We start from the raw sequence: 27463 nt of genomic DNA, 5'->3' as shown, positions 1-27463 counted from the left end.
TTCTTCGAATGTAATCACATGAGCGACAGGCGTGCTCAAGTCCAAAATACCCTTGTTGAACTTTAAAGTTCTTTCGCCAGGTGAAGTACCTCATGTATTCTTCTCATTCTGGTCGACAAAGAGAAGCTTCTTTGCCAGCTCCTCTGTAGAGGGGAAATCATCCACATGGATGAAAGAGTCCCTTGGGATAAATGCTCGTAGTTGTCCCTGGATGGACCTAGACCAACGGGCACTGCTCCCAACTTCATAGCGTTGAACTTTCTCTGTAGCATAGTCTTTGTAGATGGAGTTTTCAAATGCCAGATAGAATTTACAGCTGGACAGCGTCTTTGAGTAGTCTTCGTTTTCTAGGTATCTACTAAAATGTCTCCCATAGCCTCTCACTTTGACATGCCTACTGAGCTCGTTGAACACCTGTACCCTCTTGTAGTTTGGGTTCCAGTTGCTCACTACCCAGCAGACTAATTTGTCCTTCTTGGGCAGCTCAAAGATTTTATCCTCACTGGTTACCTCGACAAGCGACCCATATGGAACCTTGATATCGAATCCAGTCGATAACTCGCAGTCAAATTGAACAAGTAGTCAACACCAGGGATCCTGTTTGTGTTAGCCGGTGATTCTCCATTCCACCACACCCATTTCTGGAACCATGGACGTTGCTCTTGGGCATGTTCTTCAGGTCTCCATGGATGTCTCTATGGTGGAATATGACACCGTGTGCCTTGCTGTAAAGGTTTTTATCCACTGTTAGGTGACAGCCTTTGATGTTAAAGTAGGCACAAGAGTCTATGTCAAAGCGTGACCAAATGGCCACATCCAAATCAAAATGATAGTGTCTGTGTCTCCGTCATCATCGGCCTGAATGGCTGTCTGGGCATGGTGTGTTTTTTGCCCTGTGTGGTTCCCTGCATACTTACTTGAGGGCAAGGAGAACAACCAGCCTTCCCCTCGTGGGATGCCTGGTCAGTAGGGCATGAAAAAAACTTGATCAGGTTTTGTAGTAAATGAAGAATATTCCCCGAAGCATGCCATAAAAAACAGCCAATCAGAACAGGCCGTAGAACCCCTGAGAACCCGGAGTGGACATACCTTGACCCTTTGAAAGAGAAAAGAGACCAATCAAACCCCTCTAGAATATCAACAACCACTAGAAAGTATTTATGGATGTGAAATACATTATAATAATGGTAGTGACTGGTTATAGCTGAAAAAGTAGTTAGATAGAAAGATTGATTGAATGTATTATATAGCCGCAGCATGTGAAAGTTGGGTTGGTGTCTCTATAAAGTTTTTAAAATGTCACATTTGAAATGTCTTCCATTGTGTTCTTATAGATAGTTGGCATAAAATCAAGGAAGCTTTATGCATGCTAATTCATATTGTTAAGGTTAAAATTGTAAAGGTTATAGACAGTTTGAAGTTAGGATAGCCTGATGTAGCATCTAGAATTTAAATGTCTTACCATTGAAGTTTATGGCCATTTTATGCATTGCGTTTTATGCAAATATGGCTGTAGTACAAAAAGTATAAATAGTATCAAAAATATTTTCTCAAGTAACCTGCTGACAGGGAATCTGCATATTCCAAAGATGAGTTAGTGTTGATAGCTCAAGCGGTTTAACACTAGGAGAGCCAAAAGCGTCATGTTGACTCAAAACAGAAACTTTTTAATGTCCCCCCCGTCCTTAACTTTTCCTAATAAGTCTATATAACACACTGTCGTTGTCAGAATCTTAATGTGACAAAAATAATTTGTGTTATCAATTAAAGCAGTTTTAAGAGGACGTCATTTTTTCCCCTGCCCCTCAAACTGCAGGTCATTCCTTGGCAGTCAGCATGCGCAGCTGATGATGGCCCCACTCCCCTCTCTGAGCTTGGGGTGCCAGATGCCCATCATTACGCACACCTGTTACCATCGTTACGCACATCAGCGCTACCTTATTGATTGCCTCCCCTATCTGTCAATTCCTAAGTTTCTTCACCATGTTGCATTAATGTTGTTTTGTTCCCCGTCCAGACGTTGATCTTGGTTTTTTTTTCATGTCCGTTTATCCATACATCTTCACTCCCTGTACTTGCTTCTCGTCTCCAGCGTCTGTCCTCACACTAAACTATGTATATCAAAACTAGTTTCCCACATATAATAATATGGTTATCCTAAAGACAAGATTCAATTGACAATAGTCTGATGGGTAGAATATAATCAATTGTTAAATTGTAAATGAAGAATCTAATGAACAGCTGCAGCTTGGAATTGACACAGAGGCAGGTAAACGGTGTGCCAAAAAGTTCCTTTTTCAAATTCTCCAACAAATTACAAGCAGGTAAGATGTTTTGATGTCTAATAGTATCAGAAAGAGCAGATTAGGCGTTCCAAATCACTTATCCTTGCACACAACTCTTAAAAATGACCTTTTGAGATACTATATACGTATTTGAGATATAACTTTTTAGCAAAATTAAAGGGAAAGAGGGATACCTAGAACAGAATGACTCAACCAAAATGTGCCTTCTGCATTTTAGCCAACAACTCTGAATAACAGTGATCCCATCCATGCTCTCCCATGAACTCAACACTCAAAGTACAGTAATATATATAAATAGAAAATATGCCATTCTGTTATTTTGAAATGCTTTCTCTTAAATTCATGATGCTCCTTAAGACCTGTCCTTAACAAATTAATTATCTTTGTGACAGTGTTTATTTGAAATCAATTAACACTTGAATTGTGGGGTTTTAGTGTTTTTTCATTTGTTCATATAGCCTGCAGCTACAAACAAATTAACATGCTATTGTGTCTTTTCATATACATTTTCTTTCATATTTTATGTTACCTAAGACCTCCATAAACACAATAAAATGATAGGATATATTAAATGTATTCATTAGACTGTTATAATGTTGACTTTCAAATGAAGGCCGAAGGGGGTCCAAGGAGGCCAGGATTTCTAGCGTTAAGCGCTAGAGCTGGTGACATATTAATTTCAGCAAGCACGTTAACTATCTTATATGACATTACACCAGGGAACTGTAAAGGCCGGGGTGTAGTGGATGAAAGGAGTCAAACGCAGGACAGAGAGTTCAGAGTAGCGTTCCAAATTTAATTCCCACACGGGTGAAAACACGACGCTACTCCAAAAGTAATGCTCCACCACAAACAAAGTGAGAAACACGAAAATCACAAACCAACGTACACGTACCCTGACACACAAGAATGTCAAACTGTACACACAACAATCCGCACACCCAGCAGGCCGGGGTGCTGGTAATAAAGCCCACAAATCACCCTAACCACAAACAGGTGTCACTACTCAACAAAAGGGAGGGGAGGAAAGTCAGTAGCAGCTAGTAGGCCGGTGACGACGACCGCCGAGCGCCACCGAACAGGAAGGGAAGCAACCTTCGGTGGGAGTCGTTACAGGACAAAGAATGTAAAATGCATCACTAGTGATCCGTCTGAATGTTCCAGAAGAGTATTTTCCAGTTTAATAATTTTTTATAACATCATCCCTCCTTTTGAAAAAGTACACTTGTGCAACCCTGTGAATACGCCAAGTGCACTTTCAGCAATATGTCTCAGACAATAACAAACAATCCCTTGGACAAGCCAACTATTCAACCATGTTATCACATAAAACTCATATCAATCCTACCAATCATTAACTAGGACTCATGCCTCATTAACTACCTGTTCCTTAGCCTTGTCACAAAATATCTCTGGTCACTTATTATACTATGTCATAATATGGCAAAGTCATCTTATATACATAACCAGTCAAAACATTGTCATTATTCTATTATATGAATAGTTCCTCCTGCGAGCCAAGTTATCAAACTTACCTTGGTATCCACAATGCCAGGAGAAGATAAAGTATGGTATCACACTGTCTACGTATACCATCCAGGTGTAGAGATCATGGAGTGACTGAGTGACGCCTCAAAACGCCTTGTGCCAAGCTACTCTCGGAGACGACAGGTTAGGTAAAAAGGTGTGGCTGATATTTATGTTTTCTCTTCACCTGGTTGTCTAATGGGTCAGGAAGTTTATCAAAGTATGAGTGTACTTTTATCATAGTTATTTAGACCTAACTGCACATTCAAAAAGTGAACTTGGAGCATAGTTTATAGTAGTTTTCTAATACTTTTTTATTATCGTTGAAAGCTGTCAGAGACACTGTATATAATACAAGAGGGAGCAATTCAATTGTTGGATTTGCATCAACACCATTAACAGGTTATTTTACCTGACAAATCAACAGTTTTGTGCCAGCATCAATACGACTTTAAATTCTTTGGTCTTGTACTGTACCTTTCATGTAGTGTGTGTTATTCTKCTATTATTTGTTGTACTGTAAGTTATTACCCCTGTTGTATTCCAAGTTCATTGTTTTGAGTTGTATATCATTTCTATGCCAGTTGTATGGACATATCGAAGTAACTTTCTAGTTCACTTTCCATTTGAAAAACAACCTATGCAAATTTTACATTGGATTGTGAACCTGCCCAAAGCTAGACACACCATCAACTCCATGGTCATACCCCTGTGGTTAAAACTGGTTTGATGAGATCTTAACCTGATATAACAAGAAGAAGAAAAGTATTTTATTATTTTTATTCCCAAGTGACCTTACCTGTTTCAATTTGTCTGACTCATCCATGGTTATGCCCACTAAGATAACCTGATTTTAGAAGATCAAAAATACAAAACATTACATGATAAGAATTAAGTATTTTAAATAACTTTGGATTTTTAAAAATGTAATTGTGAGATTATGTGTAACAAAAGAGCATTCCCACTGAGCACACTGGTTAAATCAACATTGTTTCCACGTCATTTCAATGATGTTGTTTTAACGTGGAATAGATGTTGAATTGACGTCTGTGCTCAGTGGGTTAGTCTCTTATTCTCTAAACTAGTTCCACCAAGTATGTTATAAAACCAACACTGAAACTGAACATAACAAGAACAACACCTCTACTGTAATTTACTACATTTGATAACCCAATATTTAATATAATTAGTCTATCACCATAATGAAATTAGTCATTTTCTCTACCTTAAAAAAAGCTCTTCGAGTGACAATGAGTGAGTGTTGAGGGAATGTGTGTTGGACAGTCAAGCAGTAGGTTGATAAGCAGTAGGTCGATAAGCAGTAGGTCGATAAGCAGTAGGTCGATAAGCAGTAGGTCGATAAGCAGTAGGTCAACAAATGTTTCCCACATTTTTGGTAACATTCTACTTCTGGTTTAGTCTAGCAGAAACAATGTAAGTTTGTGGGCTAGACTAGTCTAGCAATGCTGCTACAGGAACTAGGTAGATGTGGTCAAGTGAATCATGACTCATCACTGAAAGCAAAATGATTTGTGGACCTGTATTCAATTGCATTTCAAATGAATGAACAGGTACACTTTACTTTTCAACTAAAGCTTTTCAAAATAAAACATTCAATATCAAAGAATTATTAAATAATTAATCTGCCAGCCTTTTATACAACAAATGCCAAGCCTATAGGAATCCTGTGTGAAGTTTTCATTGTCTTGTGGTTGTGGCCCTTCTTCCTGTCAGAATGTATCTGTCTGCATTCAGTATCTGTCTGTGGTCTGATGTGTTGCAATTTGTTCTCACAGAACAAAAAAGCTCATGGGGGCGAGGCTCATAGCCAGATTGAGATATTCTTTAGCCTATAGCTGTGGTCTTGACCTTGACAATGATCTACAGTGAATTCTGAAAGTATTCAGACCCCTTGACTTTTTCCAAAAWWTTTTAACGTTACCGCCTTATTCTAAAATTGATTAAATTGTTTGTTTACAAAAATATAAATGCTACATGTAAAGTGTTGGTCACATGTTTTATGAGCTGAAATAAAAGATCCCAAAAAGTTTGMTGATGTCAACGTTGTGAACAGAGTGCCCCATGGTGGAGGTGAGGTTATGTTATGGGCAGGCATAAGCTACAGACAACACAGTTGCATTTTATCAATGGCAATTTTAATACACAGAGGTACCGGCACGAGATCCTGAGGCCCATTGTTGTGCCATTCACCCCCCCCCCATCAGCTCATGTTTCAGCATGATAATGCATGGCATCATGTTGCAACGATCTGTACACAATTCCTGGAAGCTGAAAATGTCTCGGTTCTTCCWTGGCCTGCATACTCAGACATGTCACCCTTTGAGCATGTTTGAGATGCTCTGGATCGACGTGTTCCAGTTCTCGCCAATATCCAGCAACTTCGCGAAGCCATTGAAGGAGTGGGACGACATTCCACAGGCAACAATCAACAGCCTGATCAACTCTATGCGAAGTAGATGTGTCGTGCTACGTGAGGCAAATGGTGGTCACACCAGACACTGACTAGTTGCCTGATCCACGCCCCTACCGTTTTTTTTTTAAAGGTATCTGTATTCCCAGTCATATGAAATCCATAGATTAGGGTCTTTTTTCAAATTGACTGATTTCCTTATATTCACTGTAACTCAGTAAAATGTATATGTTTTTACAAGCATTCTACAATACTCAATGCACATTAATTCCAGACCTTGGTTTTTAATAATCAGACAGTATTCCGTACATGACATATCTTGAAGGTCTTACAACTATTTTCATTGGCCGTCATTGTAAATAAGAATTTGTTCTTAACTGACTTGCCTAGTTAAATGAAGGTTTATTAAAAAAAAACATTACGTGATGTTAATGTGGGTAACATTTTACATTATTAGGTAACAAGTCATATTACACGTTCCCCCCTCTTTTCTCTGTCGTGTATTGTATGGTTTGTGTGCACCCCAGAAAGAGTGGCTGTTGCATGTGCAACAGCTACTAGGGCTCCTAATATTCTAAAGGGTTGTTTCATTTCAAGAAAGAGTGTCTTGTCCATCCCTTCAATATTTTAAGTAGAAATTGTGCACCAGTATTGCATTTTAAAACCCTGTTATATTAAATGAAGTGCCCTTTAATATAGACCACATGGAGAATTCAATAACAGATTTTTTTATATAAATAAAGACTTAAAGTGCTAAAATKTAGCATTTTGACATGTCCCTCCGTGCACTCAGATTTCTAGGGAGATTTAAACCCTCTTAACCCCAACATTTCTCCAAGTTTTCCCCATCATTTTAAAGCCTTAGTTATTTTGTTGCATTGCATCTGAAGAGTTACATTTGTGATTAGTGATTCATTTATCCCTAATTTTAAGCTCTACCTTGTTACGTGAACTGAACACTCGTTTTAATATGGTGAAAAACTATTCCTGATTAAATATTTTTCTTAAAAGAAGCTTTGAACATTATTAGTCAAATCATCGTGTAAAAGTAGGTGAACTGGTTCTGCTCTTCTTGGAAATTTTCTAGTGTTTTGTGGTGAAAAGAAAAAACATGCTCAGTTTTATACCGTTACACTTCTCAAATGGTACCAAATTGGTGGAACGAAACTAAACTATTCCACCCCTGGTTGTCCAGCATACAATACTCTTCACACAGCCACATTGTCAACCACAACAAATGGGTCACTTAGCCCCAAAACCATTTATTTAGATTATGGAAAGTTTTGTATCCTTTATTTCTTCTAATGAATCACATGAGCGACAGGCGTGCTCAAGTCCAAAATACCTTGTTGAACTTTAAAGTTCCTTCGCCAGGTGAAGTACCTCATGTATTCTTCCTCGTTCTGGCCGAGAAAGAGAAGCTTCTTTGCCAGCTCCTCTGTAGAGGAGAAATCATCCACATGGATGAAAAGTCCCTTGGGATAAATTGCTCGTAGTTGTCCCTGGATGGACCTAGAACAACGGGCACTGCTCCCAACTTCATAGCGTTGAACAGCTTCTCTGTAGCATAGTCTTTGTAGATGGAGTTTTCAAATGCCAGGTAGAATTTACAGCTGGAACATGTCTTTGAGTAGTCTTCGTTTTCTAGGTATCTACTAAAATGTCTCCCATAGGCCTCTACTTTGACATGCCTACTGAGCTCGTTGAAACCTGTAACCTCCTTTGTAGTTTGGGTTCCAGTTGCTCACTATCCAGCAGACTAATTTGTCCTTCTGGTCAGCTCAAAGATTTTATCCTCACTGGTTACCTCAAAAGTGACCCATATGGAACACTTGATATCAGAATCCAGTCGATAACTCGCAGTCAAATTGAACAAGTAGTCACACCAGGAATCCTGTTTGTGTTAGCCGGTGATTCTCCATTCCACCACACCCATTTCTGGAACCATGGACGTTGCTCTTGGGGCATGTTCTTCAGGTCTCCATGGATGTCTCTATGGTGGAAATTGACACCGTGTGCCTTGCTGTAAAGGTTTTTATCCACTGTTAGGTGACAGCCTTTGATGTTAAAGTAGGCACAAGAGTCTATGTCAAAGGCGTGACCAAATGGCCACATCCAGATCAAAATGATAGTGTCTGTGTCTCCGTCATCATCGGCCTGAATGGCTGTCTGGGCATGGTGTGTTTTTTGCCCTGTGTGGTTCCCTGCCATACTTACTTAGGGGCAAGGAGAACAACCAGCCTTCCACTCGTGGGATGCCTGGTCAGTAGGGCATGAAAGGAACTTGATCTGGGTTTGTAGTAAATGAAGAATATTCCCACGAAGCATGCCATAAAAAAACAGCCAATCAGAACAGGCCGTAGAACCCCCTGAGAAGCCGGAGTGGACATACCTTGACCCTTTGAAAGAGAAAAGAGACCAATCAAAACCATGGATGTGAAATACATTATAATAATGGTAGTGACTGGTTATAGCTGAAAAAGTAGTTAGATAGAAAGATTGATTGAATGTATTATATAGCCGCAGCATGTGAAAGTTGGGTTGGTCTCTCATAAAGTTTTTAAAATGTCACATTTGAAATGTCTTCCATTGTGTTTCTTATAGATAGGTTGGCATTAAATCAAGGAAGTTTTATGCATGCTAATTCATATTGTTAAGGTTAAAATTGTAAAGGTTTAGACAGTTTGAAGTTAGGATAGCCTGATGTAGCATCTAGAATTTAAATGTCTTACCAGATGCCCATCATTACGCACACCTATTACCATCGTTACGCACATCAGCGCTACCTTATTGATTGCCTCCCCTATATCTGTCACTTCCTCAGTTTCTTCACCATGTCTACATTAATGTTGTTTTGTTCCCCGTCCAGACGTTGATCTTGTTTTTTTTTCATGTCCGTTTATCCATTACATCTTCACTCCCTGTACTTGCTTCTCGCCTCCCAGCGTCTGTCCTCACACTAAACTATGTATATCAAAACTAGTTTCCCACAATATAATAATATGGTTATCCTAAAGACAAGATTCAATTGACAATAGTCTGATGGGTGAGAATATGATCAATTGTTAAATTGTAAATGAAGAATCTAATGAACAGCTGCAGCTTGGAATTGACACAGGGCAGGTAAACGGTGTGCCAAAAAGTTACTTTTTTTAAATTCTCCAACAAATTACAAGCAGGTAAGACGTTTTGATGTCTATATAGTATCAGAAAGAGCAGATTATGCCGTTCCAAATCACTTATCCTTGCCACACAACTCTTAAAAATGACCTTTTGAGATACTATATATTTGAGATATACTTTTTAGCAAAATTAAAGGGAAAGAGGGATACCTAGAACAGAATGACTCAACCAAAATGTGCCTTCTGCATTTTAGCCAACAACTCTGAATAACAGTGATCCCATCCATGCCTCTCCACATGAACTCAACACTCAAAGTACAGTAATATATATAAATAGAAAATATGCCATTCTGTTCTTTTGAAATGCTTTCTCTTAAATTCATGATGCTCTCTTAAGACCTGTCCTTAACAAATTAATATCTCTTGTGACAGTGTTTATTTGAAATCAATTAACACTTGAATTGTGGGGTTTTAGTGTTTTTTCATTTGTTCATATAGCCTGCAGCTACAAACAATGAACATGCTATTTTGTTCTTTCATATACATTTTCTTTCATATTCTAATGTTACCTAAGACCTCCATAAACACAATAAAATGATAGGATATATTAAATGTATTCATTAGACTGTTTATATGTTGACTTTCAAAGGAAGGCCGAAGGGGGGTCCAAGGAGGCCAGGATTTTCTAGCGTCAAGCGCTAGAGCTGGTGACATATTAATTTCAGCAAGCAGGTTAACTATCTTATATGACATTACACCAGGGAACAAAGAATGTAAAATGCATCACTAGTGATCCGTCTGGAATGTTCCAGAAGAGTATTTTCCAGTTTAATAATTTTTTATAACATCACTCCTCCTTTTGAACAAAGTACACTTGTGCAACCCTGTGAATACGCCAAGTGCACTTTCAGCAATATGTCTCAGACAATAACCAACAATCCCTTGGACAAGCCCAACCTATTCAACCATGTTATCACATAAAACTCATATCAAATCCTATCAATCATTAACTAGGACTCATGCCTCATTAACTACCTATTCCTTAGCCTTGTCACAAAAAATATCTCTGGTCACTTATTATACTATATCATAATATGGCAAAGTCATCTTATATACATAACCAGTCAAAACATTGTCATTACTTCTATTATAATGAATAGTTCCTCCTGCGAGCCAAGTTATCAAACTTACCTTGGTATCCACAATGCCAGGAGAAGATAAAGTATTGTATCACACTGTCTACGTATACCATCCAGGTGTAGAGATCAGTGAGTGACTGAGTGACGCCTCAAAACGCCTTGTGCCAAGCTACTCTCGGAGACGACAGGTTAGGTAAAAAGGTGTGGCTGATATTTATGTTTTCTCTTCACCTGGTTGTCTAATGCGGTCAGGAAGTTTATCAAAGTATGAGTGTACTTTTATCATAGTTATTTAGACCTAACTGCACATTCAAAAAGTGAACTTGGAGCATAGTTTATTCTCTCTAATGATTTGTAATAATTTTTATTATCGTTGAAAGCTGTCAGAGACACTGTATATAATACAAGAGGGAGCAATTCAATTGTTGGATTTGCATCAACATCATCAACAGGTTATTTACCTGACAAATAGAGCCATCAACAGTTTTGTGTCAGCATCAATACGACTTTAAATTCTTTGGTCTTGTACAGTACCTTTCATGTAGTGTGTGTTATTCTTCTATTATTTGTTGTACTGTAAGTTATTACCCCTGTTGTATTACCCCTGTTGTTATTACCCCTGTTATTACCTCTGTCTTTTCGAGAAAGAGAAGCTTCTTTTCAGCTCCTCTGTAGAGGGATCATCCACATGGATGAAGAAGTCCCTTGGGATAAATTGCTCGTAGTTGTCCCTGGATGGACCTAGAACAACGGGCACTGCTCCCAACTTCATAGCGTTGAACAGCTTCTCTGTAGCATAGTCTTTGTAGATGGAGTTTTCAAATGCCAGGTAGAATTTACAGCTGGACAATGTCTTTTAGTCTTCGTTTTCTAGGTATCTACTAAAATGTCTCCCATAGGCCTCTACTTTGACATGCCTACTGAGCTCGTTGAACACCTGTACCCTCTTGTAGTTTGGGTTCCAGTTGCTCACTACCCAGCAGACTAATTTGTCCTTCTTGGGCAGCTCAAAGATTTTATCCTCACTTGTACCTCGACAAGCGACAAATATGGAACCTTGATATCAGAATCCAGTCCATAACTCGCAGTCAAATTGAACAAGTAGTCAACACCAGGATCCTGTTTTTGGTTAGCCGGTGATTCTCCATTCCACCAGACCCATTTCTGGGACACTGGCGTTGCTCTTGGGGCATGTTCTTCAGGTCTCCATGGATGTCTCTATGGTGGAATATGACACCGTGTGCCTTGCTGTAAAGGTTTTATCCACTGTTAGGTGACAGCCTTTGATGTTAAAGTAGGCACAAGAGTCTATGTCAAATGGGTGATCAAGTGGCCAAATCAAAATGATATTCATCCTGAATGGTTGGCTGGGCATGGTGTGTTTGGTTCACAATCTGGTTCCTTGCCCTACGTACTTGAGTGTAAGGAGGACAGCGAGCCTTTCCCGCATGGGATGCCTGGTTGATAGGGCATGAAAGGAACTTGATCTGGGGTTTGTAGTACATGAAGGATAAGCCCAGTAAGAATGTCATCATCAGAACAGGCCGTAGAACACCCTGGGAAGCCGGAGTGGACATACCTTGACCCTTTGAAAGAGAAAAGAGACCAATCAAAACCACTCTAGAATATCAACAATAGCCATCTTATAAAATGACAATACACCATGGAATCCAGGGAACAAAATACACAAGGAATGCAAAATGCATCACTAGTGAAACATACCAACATTCAGTGCTGTTGATTAATTCAGCATTCATGTTGACCATGTTTCAACCTCATTCCACAGAAGGTCGAGTGTCTGTAGGTTTTCGCTCCTCCCTTGTACTTCATTGATTAATWAAGGTCACTAATTAGTAAGGAATTCCCCTCACCTGGTTGTCTCGGTCTTAATTGAAAGGAAAAACCAAAAACCCGCAGACACTTGGCCCTCCGTGGAATGAGTTTGACACCCCTGATGTGGACTCTCTGGTTGTCCTATATGATGACGTACACTACAACCCTCAAACGCAACTCTGGACCTTGAAGCCAGTTCCACTGCACTCTTTCATTGTTCCCTTCTATTCAGGGACTGATTTAGACCTGGGACACCAGGTGGGTGCAATTACTTATCAAGTAGAACAGAAAAGCAGCAGGCTCTGGACTTCGCAGGGTAAGAGTTGAATACCCCAGCACAGCAAACCATGTGCACAATACGTAGAGCTACGTAAACAGTACATTGTACATTTGTAGATTGGCCTGAGGGCATTGTTGGGAGTAACTGTGTGTGATAAGTCTGGATTGTTCCAGTTTCTGGTTACATTTTTTGTAAATACTTATAACATTGTCTGTGTATATATTTTCAAATAAATGAAAGGCAATACTTTTCATTCCCCCCCATCTTTTTGAATAAAGTCCACTTGTGTTATCCTGTGAATACGGCAAGTATAGGTTCAGCAATATCTCATACAAGGAACAACAAGGTCTTAGACAATACAAAACCACGTTATCACATCAAATCTATATCAAGCATTACTCCTACGGGGACTAAAGAGAGTCCATCGGGACAGCTCGCAAGAACTGCCTGAACAAACAGGACACAAAAAAACAAACTGTTACATGGAGCAAGTGTCAACCCCGAGCTGCTGCTGCTGCTGCTTCTTCAAGGTTTGTTGGCAGACTACACTCAAAAGGTGCATTGTCTCCACCTACTGTACAGGGTGGTGAGAGAAAAAAATCTAACCTGAGCTGAGGAAAAGTACAGCACTTTTTTTATTTGACCTTTATTTAACCAGGTAGGCCAGTTGAGAACAAGTTCTCATTTACAACTGCGACCTGGCTAAGATAAAGCAAAGCAGTGCGACAAAAACAACAACACAGAGTTACACATAAACGTACAGTCAATAACAATAAAAGAGAAGAAAAATTGAAAAATCTATGTACAGTGTGTGCAAATGTAGAAGAGTAGGGAGGTARGCAATAAATAAGCACTAGAGGTGAAAATAATTAGAATTCAGCATTAATACTGGAGTGATAGATGTGCAGATGATGATGTGCAAGTAGAGATACTGGGGTGCAAAAGAGCAAGAGGTTAAGTAATAATATGGGGATGAGGTAGTCGGGTGTGCTATTTACAGATTGGCTGTGTACAGGTACAGTGATCGGTAAGCTGCTCAGACAGCTGATGCTTAAAGTTAGAGAGGGAGATATAAGACTCCAGCTTTAGAGATTTTTGCAATTCGTTCCAGTCATTGGCAGCAGAGAACTGGAAGGAAAAGCGGCCAAASGAAGTATTGGATTTGGGGGTGACCAGTGCAATATACCTGCTGGGGCGCGTACTACGGGTGGGTGTTGCTATGGTGACCAGTGAGCTGAGATAAGGCGGGGCTTTACCTAAGACTGATAGATGACCTGGAGCCAGTGGGTTTGGCGACGGATATGTAGTGAGGGCCAGCCAATGAGAGCATACAGGTCGCAGTGGTGGGTAGTATATGGGGCTTTGGTGACAAAACGAATGGCACTGTGATAGCAAACTGGATGTAGTCTGAGTAGAGTGTTGGGGGCTATTTTGTAAATGACATCACCGAAGTCAAGGATCGGTAGGATAGTCAGTTTTACTAAGGTATGTTTGGCGACATGAGTGAAGGAGGCTTTGTTGCGAAATAGGAAGCCGATTCTAGATTTAATTTTGGATTGAAGATGCTTAATGTGAGTCTGTAAGGAGAGTTTACAGTCTAACCAGACACCTAGGTATTTGTAGTCGTCCACATATTCTAGGTCCGAACCGTCCAGAGTAGTGATGCTAGTCGGGCAGGAGGGTACGGGCAGCAATCGGTTGAAGAGCATGCACTTAGTTTTACTAGCATTTAAAAGCAGTTGGAGGCCACGGAAGGAGTGTTGTATGGCATTGAAGCTCGTCTGGAGGTTGGTTAACACAGTGTCCAAAGAAGGGCCAGATGTATACAGAATGACGTCGTCTGCGTAGATGCGGATCAGAGAATCACCAGCAACAAGAGTGACATCATTGATATATATACAGAGAAAAGAGTCGGCCCGAGAACTGAACCCTGTGGCACCCCCATAGAGACTGCCAGAGGTCCGGACAACAGGCGCTCCGATTTGACACACTGAACTCTATCTGAGAAGTAGTTGGTGAACCAGGCGAGGTAGTCATTTGAGAAGCCAAGGCTATTGAGTCTGCCGATAAGAATGCTATGATTGACAGAGTCGGAAGCCTTGGCCAGGTCGATGAAGACGGCTGCACAGTACTGTCTTTTATTGATGGCGGTTATGATATCGTTTAGGACCTTGAGCGTGGCTGAGGTGCACTCATGACCAGCTCGGAAACCAGATTGCATAGTGGAGAATGTACGGTGGGATTCGAAATGGTTGGTGATCTGTTTTATTAACTTGGCTTTCGAAGATTTTAGAATGACAGGGCAGGATGGATATAGGTCTATAACAGTTTGAGTCTACAGTGTCTCCCCCTTTGAAGAGGGGGATGACCGCGGCAGCTTTCCAATCTTTGGGGATCTCAGACGATATGAAAGAGAGGTTGAATAGGCTAGTAATAGGGGTGGCAACAATTCCGGCGGATAATTTTAGAAAGAGAGGGTCCAGATTGTCTAGCCCAGCTGATTTGAAGGGATCCAGATTTTGCAGTTCTTTCAGAACATCAGCTGTCTGGATTTGGGTGAAGGAGAAGCAGGGGGTTTTGGGCAAGTTGCTTCAGGGGGTGCTGAGATGTTGGCCAGGGTAGGGGTAGCCAGTTGGAAAGCGTGGCCAGCCGTGGAAAAATGCTTATTGAAATGATCGATTATCGTAGATTTATCGGTGGTGACAGTGTTTCCTATCCTCAGGGCAGTGGGCAGCTGGGAGGAGGTGCTCTTATTCTCCATGGACTTTACAGTGTCCCAAAACTTTTTGGAATTAGTGCTACAAGAAGCAAATTTCTGTTTGAAAAAGATAGCCTTAGCTTTCCTAACTGACTGAGTATATTGGTTTATGAAAAGTTGCATATCAAGGGGGCTATTCAATGCTAATGCAGAACGCCACAGGATGTTTTTGTGCTGGTCAATGGCAGTCAAGTCTGGGGTGAACCAAGGGCTATATCTGTTCTTAGTTCTACATTTTTTGAACGGGGCATGCTCATTTAAGATGGAGAGGAAAGCACTTTTGAAGAGCAACCAGGCATCCTCTACTGACGGGATGAGGTCAATATCCTTCCAGGATACGCGGGCCAGGTCGATTAGAAAGGCCTGCTCGCTGAGGTGTTTTAGGGAGCGTTTGACAGTGATGAGGGGTGGTCGTTTGACCGCGGACCCAGTGCGCACGCAGGCAGTGATCGCTGAGATCCTGGTTGAAGACAGCAGAGGTGTATTTAGAGTGCAGATTGGTCAGGATGATATCTAAGAGGGTGCCCATGGTTGCGGATTTATGGTTGTACCTGGTAGGTTCCTTGATGATTTGTGTGAGATTGAGGGCATCTAGTTTAGATTGTAGGATGGCCGGGGTGTTAAGCATGTCCCAGTTTAGGTCACCTAACAGTACGAACTCTGAAGATAGATGGGGGGCGATCAATTCACATATGGTGTCCAGGGCACAACTGGGGGCCTAGGGGGGTCTATAACAACTTCTACTTTTGCTTCTAAACGCCACCCGTAATGATTAACCAATGAGAATGTACATTTAATTAGCTGAACTTTACTTTGTTAATTAGACCAGGTAATACTGTGGAAAACATTATTTAAGTTAATCACATTTATTAGTTTAAATGACCATATTTAGTAAAGTACACGTTAGTTTAAAAGACAGAGCAGCATCAAATAGAACATGATTAGAGTTTCTACTTATAGTAATTAGGGAGGCTGAATGCATGGGTGAGCAGCAGGCCAATTATCTAACTCACCACACCTGGCTGCAACCTGAGCAATCAACTTGGTAGCAAACCATTAAGGTCAGGCACACCTAAAATGGTGGAGGCCCCTCTGTCTGCGCTATAGCCTAACTACGGCAAGTAAAAAGGGTCAAGGGGTCCGAGGACCTAGGTTGACAGAAGTGAGGGAGAGGCTGGAAGCTGTTGATCAACAAACAATCAAACTGTTCTCGTTGTGGCGGTGGTTCGGCACTGGGTCAAAGATGGTAGATAGTGATGGAGACGAAAGTGAAGCAAGCATGGAGCATAGTGGTACAAATACATTTAGGAGTAAGAAAGAGAAATGAAGAGGGAGATAAAGGGAGTAATGGTTTGAAGGGGAGAGAAAGGTCTATGGAGGCAGAGAGGAGGCAGAAAAGGATGTTTGAGGAGAGCAACATAGCTTCCAACGCTAGCAGCAGTTCAGAGGTAGAGAGTGCCGAGGAAGGGCAAGATAAGTCGAGGGGAGCATGGAGGTGAGGAGGCGCATTAAAGTGATTCTGAAGTTTAGGGAGGAAGGGGAAGTTGGGGCAATGAGTCCGATAAGGTTGACTGCTGTGATAAAAGAGTTGATTGGGGAAGTTGTCCATGCTAAAGTGTTAAGAGACGGGAGCTTGTTGGTGTTCTGTAAGGACATGGCACAGAGGGGAAAAGTATAATGTATGATGGCCGAGGGGCCAGAATTGATGTAGCCACAGGGAAAGAGTCTGCCTAGTGTGATGGCGGGAATCTGTGAGTGGGAGGAGTTGACAGTAGGGAGTGATCTATACCCCATAGTATGCACAGTAGGCCAGAGGGAGGAGGAGGTGTCAGTGGATGGAGTAGGCAGGTGGGTGTTTGGAAGGGCAAGGTGGGCTCAGTTTCAGGAGCTGAGTGAACAGGTGATGGCTCAGGTGGATATGAGAGGAAGTGGATAGTATGAATAACTGGGTGAGAAGTGTTAGTGGGGGCAGCTACTGAGGCTATACCAAAGAGTTCAGGGAGGAGGAAATCAGTGCCATGGTGGACGGAGGATTGTGGGGCAATGGTGAGGAGTTGGAACAGGGCATTTAGAGTACTGAAAAGGACTCATAACTTCCAACATCTGATTCAGTATAAGCAGGCCCTGGTGAGGAGAACTATCCGTCATGTTGGCGTCGGTTCTGTGACACCATTGGAAGGGCGACACCCGTGGGAGAAGTGTGGGAGATGATTAAGAGGATGAGTGAGTGGGATTATCCAGTATGGACGAGTGGGAAGGATGTGGCAGTAACAGATGAGAAGGCAAAGATGATGGCCAAAGTATTTGTCGAAGTGCATAGCTCTGCAAATTTGTCAGAGGAGAGGGAGAGAGAACGAGAGAAGAGCATCCTGGAGTGCTGGATAGGAGGGAGGATGTAAATGATGCGTTGAATGCACCATTTACCATGGCAGAGGTGAAAAGGGCAATAGATAAGGCAATATATAAGGCTGGGTTAACTTCACCTGGGAAAGATGAGGTGTGCTATGCTATGTTGGCCCATCTTTGTGATGAGGCACTGGATAAGGTGTCGGTGTTATACAACAGAGTGTGGGAGGAGGGGAAACTACCAGGCAGCTGGAAGGAGGCAGTAGTGTAAACAAGCCAGGGAAGGACACAATGAGGTCAACAAGCTATCGGCCAATAGCTTTAACATCACATGTATGTAAGATTACGAAGAGGCTAACTTTCTTCCTGGAGAGCAGGGGGCTAGTATCGCCACATCAGAGWGGGTTCAGGAAGGGTAGGGGAACTATGGACYCAGTGCTCCTCTTAGAAGCAGAGGTCAGGAAGGCTCAGGTGAACAAGGAGACAGTTGTAGCTGTCTTTGTTTGATGTGGAGAAGGCGTATGATATGATTTGGAAGGAGGGGTTGTTAATCAAGCTTGATATTATGGGGGTAGGAGGAAGAACGTACAACTGGATAAAATATTTCCTGTTTGGATGGTTTRTCCAGGTGAGGGTGGGGAAGTCTCTCAGGCAGCTACMTGGTGGATAACGGTACACCACAGGGGAGCGTGATTGGTCCTCTGTTGTTCTCAATCATGATCAATTATGTTTACTCTCAGGTAAGGACAGATATTGGGAGGTTGTTATTTGCAGATGATGGGGCCTTATGGAAGAAATGTGCCATACATAGTCAGGAAGGTACAGGAAGCAATTGATGAGGTAGAGTGATGGCATTAATGTGGGGATTCAGGTTCTCTGTAGAGAACTCGGTGTTCTTTACCAGGAGGAAGGTGGGAGATGAGGTATGCTTGAGGTTATATTAGGAGATGTCACGCCCTGACCTTAGATATCTCTGTTTTCTGTATATTTTGGTTAGGTCAGGGTGTGACTAGGGTGGGTACTCACATTTTTTGTATGTCTAGGGTTTTTGTATGTCCAGGGTTTTTGTAGGTCTAGGGGTTTTTGTATGTCTATGTTGGCCTGATATGGTTCCCAATCAGAGACAGCTGTTTATCGTTGTCTCTGATTGGAGATCATATTTAGGCAGCCCTTTTTTCCCACTTTCTGGTGTGGGATCTTGTCTATGTTTAGTTGCCTGTCTGCACTTGCTATAGCTTCACGTTTCGTCCGTTGATTTTGTTGTTTTTGTTAAGTGTTTCATTCATTAAAAGAGAATGTATGCATACCACGCTGCGCCTTGGTCTCACTCATACGACGATCGTGACAGGAGAAACTTGGAGAGAGTGGTGGAAATGTGTAAGAAGGTGCTAAATGTGATGCGCTGTCTGACGGGGAAGGAGTGGGGGCTGGGCGTTCCTCATTGAGGACCATGCATGTTGTGTTGATCCGATCTGTAATAGACTATGGCAGTGTAGCGTATGGTTCAGCAGGCCGGACCTCATTGCAAAGGCTATATCGTACAGGGGCAAGGACTCAGAATATGTAGTGGGGTGTTTCGGACCTCCCCAGTGTCTGAACTACAGGTGGAGCTGGGGGGGATATGCCATTGCAGATTAGGAGACAGCAGCTGGCAATTAATTATTGGATCAACTTACAGGGACATGGTGTCTCATCCTGCGAAAGGGATTTTACAGGCATGCTGGGAACATGAGTGAAGACAGAACACAAGCTTTGGGTGGGTGGGCAATACCCAGGCGAAGGAGATGGGACTGTATGGAAGGGAGTTTATCCCAACGGTAGCTATTCCTGTAAATTCACCATGGCTACTCCCGCCTCCAGTAGTTGATCTAGAAGTGTTGGGGAGACTACAGAAAGACATTATGTTTAAGAGACGTCTGGATACTGTGTTTCAGGATTTTGTAGCCATTTACACAGATGGTTCAAAAGATCCAAGGACAGGACGTACTGGGTCAGCATTTGTAGTGCAGGAATGTGGGGTGGCAGTCAGGAMAYGTAKTACAGATCATCTGGCTGTATATACGGCRGAGCTGATGGCCATACTGTTGGTCTTGCAGTGGGTGGAGGAAGTCAAGCCAGACAGAGTAGTTATTTGCTCTGATTCATGTGCAGAGTTGATGAATCTCGAGTCCTTTAGCTCACGTAGCAGACAAGACCTGCTTTATGAGGTGCTACAAACCCATTGCAGGATTAGACAAATTAGTATACAGATAAGATTTACTTGGGTCCCAGCCCATGTGGAGGGCAACGAGGCAGTTGGCTAAACAAGCACTTAGTAGTGGGGATGTTGAGGTTGTAGTTTCAATGAGCAAGGCAGAGGCAAAAAGCCTGATATGGACAGTGATGGTGCAGAGATGGCAGGAGCAGTGGAATCGAGATACTAAGGGCAGGCAATTATTTAAAGTACAAAGGAGTCGGGGAGGCCGGCAGGAAGGGATCAAAGAGAGGAGGCTATTTTTACAAGATTAAGGGTGGGACACAGCCAGTTGAAAAAGACCTTAAATATGATGGGAAAGCTTCCAACAGGAAAGTGTGATTATTGCCAGGAAACAGAGACCGTGGAGCATATATTGCTACACAGTGGGCAATATCAAAGGGAAAGAGAGAGGCTGAGCTCTAGTATGAGGGAGAAGGGGATACAGGAAATTAGTTTAAAGAGTATATTGAGTAGAACGTCATTATATATAAACTCAAATATTTTATATTTTTTTAAGAGCAACATGGCTGGCAGGTAGGATTTAGTTTCTCCCGGTCTCTGGCCCACACTCCAGTACAGTAGGTGTCGGTAATGCACCATAATGATGGATGCCGACCGCCAATAAACCACACTGAAGAAGTAAAATGGTGGATAACTATGCATGGCAATGAACTAGTGCACTTTTTCCAAATCACACTGTATAGCATTTTAGATTATAATATTAAAATATAATAGACCAGGCTAAGGCTGCACTATTAGATGCCCAAGTTATCAAACTTACCTTGGTATCCACAATGCCAGGCAGGAGAAGATGAAGAATTGTATCACACGGTCTCCATATACCATCCATGTGTAGAGATCAGTGAGTGACTGAGTGAAATGCCTTATCAAAATCCCTAATACCTACCTTTCAGAGAGGGGACCGGGTCAGGTGAAAAGACATGTCTGCATTTTATGTTGTCTAATAACCTGGGGTGTGTTCAGTTCGCCTCAACAGTTGCTACGTTGCGTGATGGTTTGTAATGTATGACACATTTTCCCAAAATGGTGCGCACCGTTCTTTAACAACCATTGAAGTACGTTTGGTACCGTTTGGTGGTTGTGGCGAGGTGTGGCGTGATCAATTCGGGTGTGAAATGGAAGTGAATAAGGGAGAATTATCGGAGGTGGCATGTGCAATGAARTTCTCGGAGTTTGCACCGATGGTCAGGATAAAGATTAGTCTGACGGTAGGAGTGCCATTTTTTGAGAAAGTGGACCCCTGCCTTTTTGCTGATCCATATGTGGTTTCAGGGTGGGTGAAAACAAAGTTGGGTGCAGTGGAATCGGTGAAGGTAACCCGAAGTGGTCTTGTGATAATTGTTTGTTTCTGCCGGTCAGAGGGAGCGGGCGCTTCACGCTAATAGGGACGAGAGCTGTGACTTGTTTTGCTCTCAAGAAAAGGGCACCATTGAAAGGAGTGACTACTGGGGTAGCAGTAAATGTGAAAGTGGACCAGCTGAAGGGAAAGATTCCCGGTGTTTGTGATGCTTGTCGTTTGGTGTGATGCAAACATGGTGGTGTGAATGGTAAAACAGAAGAGTCATTGTCTGTTCTTTTGAGTTTTGATGTTAAGTATTTGCCTGACAAAGTGATGTTAGGAAATTTCAATTATCCCGTACGAGCTTTGGTGCCGAATCCATTACGTTGTTACATGTGTCAAGCTTATGGGCATGTGGCAGCAGTGCATAGGTGTGAGGTTCCTAGGTGTGAGAAGTATGCAGAAGGACATAAAACAAAGTAATGTGTTGTATTGGGGAAAGAAGTGGTCTGTGCTAATTGTATGGGTGCCTATGGGGCTGGGGATCAGAAGTGTCTGATGAGAGGCAGGTTGAGGTTACCAGGGTTAGAGTAGTGTTGAGGAAGATGGGTCAAGGGGGGGGGGGGGGGGCATTCTGAGAGGATTTGTGTGAGTAGTAGATCTGTGCCATCACAGAGGGATAGGTCATTGAGTAATATATGCTTCAGTAAGACTGGCTTTTTAGCGCTCATCGATGGAGCGTAAGTCACAGAAAAAAGAGGTTGTGGTGACAGCTACAGAGAGGTATTTAGGTGTACGAGATTTGACCAGTTACAGGGTGTTTTGAGTGGTGGTGTCCCATCCTCCCAGGCCATTGGCCTGAGGTAGGACTAGATAGGTTTGAATAAGGTGGTGGGTTTTTAATGTGTAGGGTTAGATGGCAGGGTTTGTTTTTTAAATGTATTTTTCCCCTTTAACCACTCAAAGTATAAGGGATTTATACCCTTGTCTAGTTGGTGGCGGTAATGCAACATTTATGAGGTTTAACCGCCGTTAAACCTCATCGAAGAAGAAGCTACGTCACATCCTTTGTCACGATGGCGGGTGATTTAACTCCGAGGTTTAGACGTTTGAACAGTCAAACACGGAGCCTTCGTGAAAATGTTCAACCAGGTGAGAAATTGACATGAAAATCCTTAGGTTATAAACCGTAACAAGCTTTCAATTTAGCTAGCTACATGTCATGTTTTATGGCTTATGGCAACAAACCTTATATTTTACACAACTGAGTATACTGAAGTTAAACAACCATACTAGAGACTTGTTATTAATATTGGAGTGAAGGGTAACGTTAGCTAACTAAATAGATTCAGGAAGGTGACGTCATCACACACGGCGTGGCGACATCCCACAAAAATTAACAACCCCCCTCAAAAATCTGACCTGACAGGAGCCAACAGCTGTCTTGGCAGATTTTAACTCTATGATGTTGTTTTATTTATTTTGCAKGCAGTCGCCATACTGTTGATGAAATATGTCTGAGTCTACTACCTGACTATTTCATCACATAGGATTCTCTGGGCACTTCCACGCTACACAGCTGTGGCACAACATCATCCAGGCACTGTAGACAGGTGGAGGTGCGACGACGGCGGCGCCTCCTGCGTGTCCACCCAGAATGTTTAACGGGCTCGGATGCTGTAGACGCTGTGCTCAGCTACCTGATGCAGAACGTCTTCTTCTGTGCCAGCGAGGTGTCACGTCTCAAGGCCGCCAGGCTCTGCCAGGCGCTCATGGAGGCCAAGGTGTTTGAGGCGGTGGGGACCAAGCTGTTCCGCCAGGACAAGGAGGCCACTTTTCGAGGACACGGGCTGCAGCCTCTACCGTTTCCAGGACTGCAGCTCGCTGCCCGGCTCAGCCAGGAAGGCTGGGAAGGATGGGGACACAGAGAACATGGCCCCCGAGGACTTAGTGGGGAAGAGGAAGAAAGGCTCTAGGTTTGTCTGAGTCACAAACATGCACACACATTCTTTCTTTTTCTTTCTCACACGGTTTTACTATACCTCACTACATCATCACTGCTCTCTCTCTGCAGACTTGAGTGAGCTGAGGACCATCTCCAACCCCCTGGCGCTGGGCCCCTCAGACCGGAGGGTAGAGAGGCTGCTGAAGTCCATCAACCTGCAGCCCTCCCTCCCTAAGGCCATTACCAAAGTCCCCACCACCATCTTCCTTTCAAAGACAGGTGAGATGACAAAGCCTGGCTGTCTCCACCTGGCCATGTTGGAAATTACTATATTGGAAAAGTTAATGTACTTTTTATTTTTTCCTCTTTCTTTTCCATTCTTTGTATCCCTCTTTCCCCCCTCCCTTTGTCTCGTCCTCCCTTTTTCTCCCTTATTTTTTTATTTCCCACTCTTGCTTGTCATTCTACCCACCTCTCTCCTCCCTCTCTCCCTTCTCCTCTGTCCTCAGTGGTGGAGGAGGTGTGGAAGCAGCAGACGGTGGAGCTACCCGTGCTGGACTGCATCCTGGCGACTCCGACCCGGGGGGCCCAGCCCCACCCCCAGGCTGCCGCCCTGCAGCTGCTGCAGAGCCACCACCAGGACCTGGTCATCTCCAACACCTGCCTGGACCGTGAGCTGCCCCAGACCCTCAACCTTCCTGAGTTAGTACCTAACCAGCCGCCATATGATTTAATGGAAAAGATACTAGGAATTGTAAGCATTATTTTGTTGGTCAAAACCAGGGATTGGAACCGGTTTATGGAACAGAACACTGAAAAAGTAATTTGAGAAACGGAAACTGAACTGGGAATGAAAGTGATCTTGTGTTCCGGAACAGAAACATTATTTTCAAATCTTTAGAATGGGTTAATAATGTTTTTTTTGTTCCAAAAATATTCTTAATATCTAGTATATAATTTGGTATGAAGTTATAATGCTAGTAATAGCCTAAACACATTCCAGTTCATGTCATGATGTTCAGCGCTTCAAGCCAAGCTTGTCTCTCTCTTTCTCCCCCCACACCGGTAATTAGTGGCAGGTGTGAGATGCGACTGGATATACTGACCAGATGCACAGTAAAGAACTAGCTTACGCTATAGAAAAGCTTCTCTATCAATGTTAATGTGTTTTGAGTAAATGAATGAGCTATTTGTTTGTAAAACTGTTTGATTGTTCTCAACTAATGAAAAGGAACTATATGAAGCCGGTTAGAACTTTTTCTGGTCGAGAACCCTTGGTATCGGAACACATTTTTAAAATTTGGTTTCCAACCCTTGGTCAAAACATTAACAACCTCCCACTTAAATTATATTTAAACGCTTTTTGACTTAACAAGAAGGCACTGACGATTGGCGTCCAATCTCCCTAGCTGACAACTGTACGGCTCGGCAGTACGGACCAATGGGGCTGCGTTGTGCCCTGCCGCTGACTGCCTGGAGCTCCTTCCTGGATGCAGGCTGATCGTGTTTGGCGGCGCGGTAAGCACCTGCCAGCAGGGCAGATCACACACGAGGGGGGCAGGCGAGGCTTCGAGCGGCAAAGAAAACTGGCTGTTTGACCCCAATGGCCAGTCATGACCGCGAGAGCCGAGGAGAGGTCCCCGCTGCTTGCGTATTGCCGGTGCACCCTTGTTTGTTTAGCCTACCTATTGGAACATCCATTCACGGCCATACTCGGAACCTGCCTGGGTAAGATGGCTGGTTGAAGGAATTATGGTGGCTGTTTGTGTGTTCAGCTGTTGATATATGTGTTTTTTCATCTAATGTTATAGTCCTGTTGTTGTCTGTGTCTCTTGTTGACAAAACACTCCCACCCTCTTATTTTTCCGTTTCCTGTGTTTGGAGTGGTGCTTCTGCTAGATTCTGTGGAATGGTGGTGATGCTGTTAGGATGCCATCCTTGTGTCTGGCAGCTGCTGGAGAGATGAGCTGTAGGGGTGAGGCTCCTGGCCTTGCATGCCGCAGCAGCCTTCCGTGGATGCATGGCCGTATGACCAAACAGGTAATGCGTCTCTCACTTCACACCTCCACCATTTGAAAAACGCAATTGTTTCTTCAAATAATGGGTCAGGGCCCAATAATAAATACTATATACATCAGGTGGTGGGCCAATCATACCCTGGCGATGGCGGCTGTCGGTGTAGGTTTTTGCTTCAGCCAGTAGTGGTTTCACTGGTGGTCCACTGTGTGCGGACACTCAATATGTCCAGACAGACAAAGGGCCCTGGTCAGCAGGATGTTTCTGAAGGGCCGTCGGTGCAGACCTAAAGAGCTATTCGTAACCCAGAGCGAAGAGGGCTGCTCTGTTCTGATGGACAACCACACTCAGCTCTTTAAAGGTAAGGTCACATGAAATCCCTGATCCTCTTTCCTGGCCTCCTTCTGACAGTCCTCCGATAACCAAAATAAACAAGTGTAGGCTGCATTGTTGATACGGAAATAGTAGCTTCAGAGGGAGGCTTTAAAATCAGGATTTGGGGCACCGTGCCTTTTGTAAAGTCAGGCATCTGAAAGACTTAATACTTGCACTTCCTATTCTGAAGGTTGAGTGTAAATCTGTAACTACATTTATCGGTAGGTGCGGCGTACTCCCAACGGTAGTTTCAATGGTTTGGCGTATTTCTGACATTGCCTGATACATCTAAATGCAGCAAGTTTGTATCATCATTTGTTTATGTGAAAGTAAATGAGCTTTTTATCTCAATTCTCCTTCCTCTGTCTCATTTACTGGAAATAGACCCCCCAATCTCTGATGTTGATGGCTTGTTGTGAGGAGAACGCTGGCCATCTCTGCAGCAAGGAAGGAGATCCGACAATTAGCGAGTTGAATTGTTCTTCAATCCAACTTGAGTACATTCAGCCCCACTTGACTACCTCATTTTAGGAGCTTGGTGATCTAGTATTGCCCTTTTGTGCTTATGCTATTATAATAACAGTACTACATAAAATATGAGTTCCATCCCTAATCTTCAGTAATGAAATAAACAACCATCATGTCGTGTTCACTAGGCACGAAATGAAATAACCGACTGAAACGGCAGGACTACCAATGAGAAGCACATTTTTCCGTGATGCATTCCCTAATAAATACGACCCGCTGTATGACCCCCTTCTCCTCAATCCTGTGTTGCAGTGTTTCCATTCTGCCATCAGGTGTTGCTGCAGCCAGTATGGGATATACCCTGGAGATGCCTAAAGCGCTGATCAGGGACTTCATCTGAGTTCAAGGCCCTGTCTGTCAAGGAGGAGGAGGCTGGTCAAGGAGTTCCCCAGAAGCCCCAAGGTCCATAGTCTTCCTCAGCACTTCGTTTCTCCTCCTATTCTAGTGGGGGGAAAGTGGATGTAAAATGAAGTGGGGTAGACCCAATCCAAAATCAAACCTTACCTCCTGCGCGATGTCAATTGTGTATGATTTGGACGGATTGGATTAGTTATAAGCATTCCAGGTATACAGTGTTCATTACCAAACAGAGGGTAAGGTCATTCCAGGGCCTGTTCAGGGTTGCTAAATGTTCTTTTTTGACCCGTTCACAACAGAGTTGAAGATGAGCCGATGTGATTCCTTATTCTAAACATGTCAGAGTGGCAGTTTTGATCTACATAGTGTATTTATTATCTGTAACGATCAAAGCGATCCTGGCTGACATGCCGCCTGGTCTACCAAGGGCTACTGCATAGAGGGGTGTGGCCTAGGGGACTTGGTTGAATTGGGCAAAGTAGGGATCTTGTGCCGCCTTAAACAAGCTGCGTTTTGTTTTTCTTTTCGTTATGCCAGACATTTTCAAGTGCTGGCAATTGTTTTGTTCCATAGACGGATATACAGTAAGTTTTTGCCAGGTGATTATCAGGACTGGTGTTGGCTTTACATGGGATGAAATTTAGCTAGGTTTAGTTAGTGTATCTTTTAGGTGATGTTACTTTTATCCAGGCTTTGTCTTTTTCAGTGTTTCTTCTATGCTCCGGCTTCAGGAATGCAATTTGCACTAGTTTGTTAGGGCCATAGTATGTTAGTTGGTATGACAGTAGCAAATTGTTTGTGTTCCTATTTACAAGGTAGAGATTGCACTTACCCAGTGTGGCTAAGGGTTTATTTCTGTGAATGAGAGCATTCTTCTGGCTTTCCGTGTTGATGGCCTGTCAGGGAAAATTTTGAATTTTGTTGAATATCGACACAGAGGGGAATGTGTAATGTTGGTGAAACA

General features: G+C 42.8%; 1 protein-coding gene and 3 pseudogenes across 1 annotated transcript; 1 reads left to right on the top strand and 3 right to left on the bottom strand.

The window, feature by feature from the left end:
• On the bottom strand, nucleotides 1-963 carry LOC111955560 (4-galactosyl-N-acetylglucosaminide 3-alpha-L-fucosyltransferase 9-like; annotated as a pseudogene).
• Nucleotides 964-4018: 3055 nt separating this feature from the next.
• Nucleotides 4019-8552, bottom strand: LOC111981550 (4-galactosyl-N-acetylglucosaminide 3-alpha-L-fucosyltransferase 9-like; annotated as a pseudogene).
• Nucleotides 8553-11150: 2598 nt separating this feature from the next.
• The window catches only part of LOC111955551 (4-galactosyl-N-acetylglucosaminide 3-alpha-L-fucosyltransferase 9-like), a 30800-nt pseudogene continuing 14487 nt past the window's right edge, over nucleotides 11151-27463 (bottom strand).
• On the top strand, nucleotides 22355-24840 carry LOC139023349 (DEP domain-containing protein 4-like). The gene is given in 7 exon segments (XM_070436338.1): nucleotides 22355-22430; nucleotides 22829-22883; nucleotides 22885-23113; nucleotides 23115-23264; nucleotides 23364-23502; nucleotides 23733-23930; nucleotides 24665-24840. Coding segments are annotated over 7 exon segments (1023 nt in total).

Source organism: Salvelinus sp. IW2-2015, linkage group LG3, assembly GCF_002910315.2.
Source record: "Salvelinus sp. IW2-2015 linkage group LG3, ASM291031v2, whole genome shotgun sequence".
Taxonomy (NCBI): domain Eukaryota; kingdom Metazoa; phylum Chordata; class Actinopteri; order Salmoniformes; family Salmonidae; genus Salvelinus; species Salvelinus sp. IW2-2015.
The sequence above is the reverse complement of the archived record's forward strand: the minus strand, read 5'-3'. Positions and strand labels throughout refer to the sequence as shown.